The following is a 5,000-nucleotide window of genomic DNA, read 5'->3' as shown; positions in this document are numbered from 1 at the left end:
GTACTAGTAGTACTAGTACTAGTAATGGTAGTAGTAGTAATAATAGCAGTAATGATAATGGTAATAATAATAATAATAATAATAATAATAATAATAATAATAATAATAATAATAATAATAATAATAACCATAACAATAATGATAATAATAAAAATAATAATAACAATACTACTACTACTACTAATAATAATAATAATAATAATAATAACAATAATATAATATATATATCATCCTTATTATAACAATATTTTTTTCTACATCTTTGATTTTGATACGTTTTGGGTGATGTATATAGTAATTTTAACAAAGTAGAACATAATACACATTCTTCTAACTAAAAAACACGATTATACATTCTATGATCTATAAATTAACTTTAAATTTTAGACTTACAAAGCATTGCTCTGAGAAGTGACTTGGAACTTAACAGAATTACGGACGATTATTCTAGGAAATGACTTAGAACTTAAAAGAATAATTTCCATAAAGTAACTATGGGCTCCTAAGAGTTACTAACCACTGATCTAGGAAGTGACGTACAACTTAAAAGAATGGCTAACTATTTCTCTAGGAAATGTTTTGGAACTTCGATTTATTAACCAATGTTCTGAGAAGTGACTAGAACTTAAAAGATCGACTAACCATTGACCTAGGAAGTGACTTAGAACTTAAATTACCAATCAAGTGACAGAACTTAAGAGACTGACCATTGACCTAGGAAGCGACTTAGAACTTAGAATTACCAAGTGACTTAGAACTCAAGAAACTAACCAATGACTTAGTAAGCGATTTAGAACTCAAGCTCTGCTGCGCATCCTGCTTCACTTCCTCGACCAAATCCGGGCGTTCCTGCTCCAACCGCTGAATGGCGCGCATCACCCTGTTCAGCAATCTCGTAGTTTCTTCTTCCTCTTCGTCTGATTCCTCCCAGTTATTCGACAGCTCCTCCGCGGGCGGCTTGCGACACTGCACCCCCGGAAAGGTCACCCTCTCTGCCTGGACGGTCATCTGGGGCATCGCGTCGTCACAGCCCTTGGAACCGACATCCTTCTTTCTTCTGGGGCGTCTCTTCAGCGTCGTCGGAGCCGTCACGAAGCCCGCTGACGGAGGACTACCCGTGAAGTCCTGCTCGCTCACGTTTCCTTTAGCTTCTCCTCCTGGGACCGCGTTTCGCACCTGTTCTTTCTCCTTTTTGAGTCTCTCTTTGGTCAGGAGGGATTTCAGCTTATGGTCTACGTTAGGCTTGGGTGGTCTGACTATATCACTGTCAGGGATATCACAGGTATTCGCTTTCACAGCCCGGTTGTCCTCGACTATCTCCACTCGCTTTTTCACCTTCCCGATTTTCAAGGGTTTCGATCTTTCGTATTCTTTAGACACTGCTGTTCCTTGTCTCTGGCTTTCACGAGGAGGACCTTTATCTGTTTCTCTCTGTTTCTTTTTATTTCCTTCCAAACTCGTGTCTTCTTTATGCTGGTCCAAAGACGACCCGGAAGATATAGGAGTTTGGTAGCTGTTTAGAAAGATAAATTGGTTATTCAGGATATAATTTTGCGATTAGGAAACAGCTTTTAAGGAATCTCTAATGCCGGATTTTCATAACTTAGTCTAGAATTTACGTAAAATATAATCTATACGTAAAACAGTTGCATGTTAACTTGAAACGCCGTAATATTCACAACAGTTCCGATGCCTCAGGCAATTCGATTACAAATACTAAAATGACAAAATAACAGGTTCTGAACAAACAAAAATAACAGGTTATAAACTAACAAAGTAACAGTTACCAAAATAACAAAAATAACAGGTTCTGAACTAACAAAATAACATGTTATAAACTAGCAAAAATAACAGTTACCAAAATAACAAAAATAACAGGTTCTAAACTAACAAAACAAGTACTCACTTCCTCGGCGGAGAGGCGCTGCACTCCGAGATCTGCCTCGACACAGAAATAATATCCGAGAAGGAGCTCGTCGGAACCTCGGGAATAGGCTGAGCGAAGGCCAGCACCGCCTTGTTTAACTCCCTGAGAACATTTATCTCCTCGTACTGCAGGACCTCTGACTGGCGGTAGTCATCTGCATCCATAAGGGCGTGGATCAGGTCAGGTGGGGTCGTGTTCTAAGACGTCAATGGCGAGACATTAGGATCAACGCTCCACGGGGGAAAGATTGCTTGCTATGTAAAAAAAAGTTATCTGTTCTTCATTAAGGTCTAGGTCTAACTCTGATAGGAAGGCCTACTTGTATATATATAGAGAAATATGTCACAAAAGCAAGCTATTTTGTAAATATATACATAAAAAGTTATATTTAAGGAAGGATAACATAAGTGAAACTGTTCTCCTTATAATGAAAAGTCTTTGATATTTTATAACCACGTACATAATTGTAATTTAAGAAGATACATGTGCTTATGAAATTCCTGATCTAAACTTTATATCCACATAGTTGCATCTATGAGTGAGATTTCATCTGGCCAAGGATGAGATACGAAACCCCATATACATACTAAGAAAGAATTAAATTAAGGACTTTAATTCGTGTCCGTGATGAAGCATAGGATTCAGAAGTGTCACGGAAGGTGAGATGAATATGAGGCCGTGAAGGTTCCTGCCTTAAATTAACCTTAGAAGGGTTAGTAACTGGATAAGACCAATGAAAATGAATAAGCACAACAGTTATACAAAAGCGCTATTCATCTATAGTTCAAGATTATCGAATCCTCTGTCTTCCCACACTTTCTCTCCTCGATCGCTCTATAAAGGCGATCGGATCCCCTATTACTGAAGGGGTAACAGCTCAAGCTTTTTTCATGAAACAGTGTCTATGATTGATACTTGTGGTGATGGGTGGATGAGATGCATACTATACCAACACCATGTATATAAAGAAGCGAAAAATAACCCCAAAATATGCGTATTGGTGCAGATGGCGACTGATTCAAGGAAAATAGACCATCAACAAAACAAGTTAAGAAAGAAGCTAAAAACAAATCGAGATGACTTTAACTCTGAAACCTAGCATCATCCCTACTGCATAGTCTTGGTCGAATCTGCACATCATCAACCCGTCACCACAAGTACCACTCTTAGACACTATTTCATGACAAAAGCTTGTGCTATCAACCCCTTCAATGACAGAACCAGTTAAAATAGTGACGAGTTTGACAGTGACGAACTCGACAGTGACGAGGTCGACAGTGACGAGGTCAACAGTGACGAGGTCAATAGTGACGAGGTCAACAGTGACGAGCCCGATAGTGACGAGGTCGACTTACATTTCTGAAGGTGACGTGAGGTCGAGTCTTCAAGTTGGAGACGGTGGCAGTCTTCAAGGCACCCATGACCTGCAAAGCCTCGTTGTCCTCGAGCCTCTCAACGAAAACCGAAGACACTAACATTTCCGGGTAACTAAGCATTGCACAGACTTGCTGAAGCAGAAGAAAGAGGAGTCAGTCATAATGTATATAATGTTTGGCTCTATCGTTTATTGTTTTTTTTTTTTTACTTTAGTCTCTTTCTCCATGACCCAGTGCAAAATAATATATATATTTTTTTACTATTTTCCTTTATCAATTGTTTTAATACAATTTACTTTATTATTCTTTCTTAATACCCCAATCCAGAACAATATATACCTTTTCCTTTTACTCTTTCTCATTAAGATAATTTTTTGACGGTTTATATTTATTCCCCTTGTCAAGAACCCAACAAAAACATCGCAAAAATATATATATATATATATATATTTTTTACAATTTACTTTTATTCCCAAGAATCAAACGTAAGAACCCAACAGAAACATTGCAAAAAATAATTATAAAAATAACAAAATAAAACGTTCTTTTCTATCAAGAACATTTTTGGAATTTACTTTTATTCCCAAGAACCAAGCACAAGAACCCAAACCAAACCTAAAAAAAAAAAAAAAAAAGCCGACGACCCAACGCATCCCCCCAAGAACCAGAGCCCCAACCGCTTCCCCTCCTCCCCGACCCCACTGACCTGCGACTTCGCGGAGGAGAGCGCAGGCTGAGCCACGTCAGGCGAGGTGAAGCAGGACAGGAGAGCGGGAGGGTGGGTGTCCTCCAGGCGTCCCTCGTGCTGGATTTCGACGGGGCAGAGGGCGGCCTCGCATTTCATCCAGTCCTTCAACGTCACGAATTCCTTGCTGCTCATGACCTGCGAAGGAGTATAGAGTCCTCAGTCGAGTGCCATTTTAAGCTGAAGGAAGAGGAGCTAGGCATAAAATAATGGATATAAGGTTTTATTCTAGCGTTTATGTTTTTTTTTTCGATTTCTTTTATTCTCAAGTAATAAGTTAGTATCTGTTATTTTGTCAGTTATTTTGTTTTATTCCCGTGTTTGGTGTTGAAATCAAATGACATTTTAAGCAGAAGGAAGAGTTAGTCATAAAATAATGGATATAAGGTTTTATTCTATCGTTTATCAGGGTTCTTTTTTCGATTTATTTTATTTTCAAATAATGTTAGTATCTGTTATTTTGTCAGTTCAGAACCTGTTATTTTGTTTTATTCGCGTGTTTGGAGTTGAAATCAAGTGCCATTTTAAGCTGAAGGAAGAGGAGTTGGTCATAAAATAATAGATATAATGTTTTATTCTATCGTTTATCAGTTTTTTTTCGATTTTTTTTATTCTCAAATAATAATTAGTTCGTTATTTTTTGTTTTGTTTTTTGTTTAAGACGTTATTTTTTATTCGCGTGTTTGGAGTTGAAATCAAGTGCAATTTTAAGCAGAAGGAAGAGGAGTTGGTCATAAAATAATATACATGTTTTATTCTATCGTTTATCACTTTTTTCCGATTTTTCTTTTATATTCGAAGAGTAATAAGTTAGTACCAGTTATTTTGTCAGTTCAGAACCTGTTATTTTGTGTTTAGAACGTTATTTAGCTCTATTCGCGTGTTTGAGTTGAAATAAAGTGCCACTTTAAACAGAAGGATGATGAATTAGCCATAAAATAATATATATATT

General features: G+C 37.3%; 1 protein-coding gene across 1 annotated transcript in view; it reads right to left on the bottom strand.

Moving 5' to 3' along the window:
- The window catches only part of LOC113813555 (uncharacterized), a gene marked incomplete at its 5' end in the record, with an annotated part of 20,790 nt that overhangs the window by 6,325 nt on the left and 9,465 nt on the right, over nt 1–5,000 (bottom strand). The window contains 4 exon segments of the mRNA XM_070133537.1: nt 772–1,513; nt 1,907–2,124; nt 3,283–3,435; nt 4,010–4,186. Coding sequence (XP_069989638.1) covers nt 772–1,513; nt 1,907–2,124; nt 3,283–3,435; nt 4,010–4,186 — 1,290 coding nt within the window.

The sequence above is a fragment of the Penaeus vannamei genome, chromosome 1 (genome assembly GCF_042767895.1).
Source record: "Penaeus vannamei isolate JL-2024 chromosome 1, ASM4276789v1, whole genome shotgun sequence".
NCBI lineage: Eukaryota > Metazoa > Arthropoda > Malacostraca > Decapoda > Penaeidae > Penaeus > Penaeus vannamei.
Note: the sequence above shows the minus strand (reverse complement) of the source record. Positions and strands in the feature narration are given on the sequence as shown.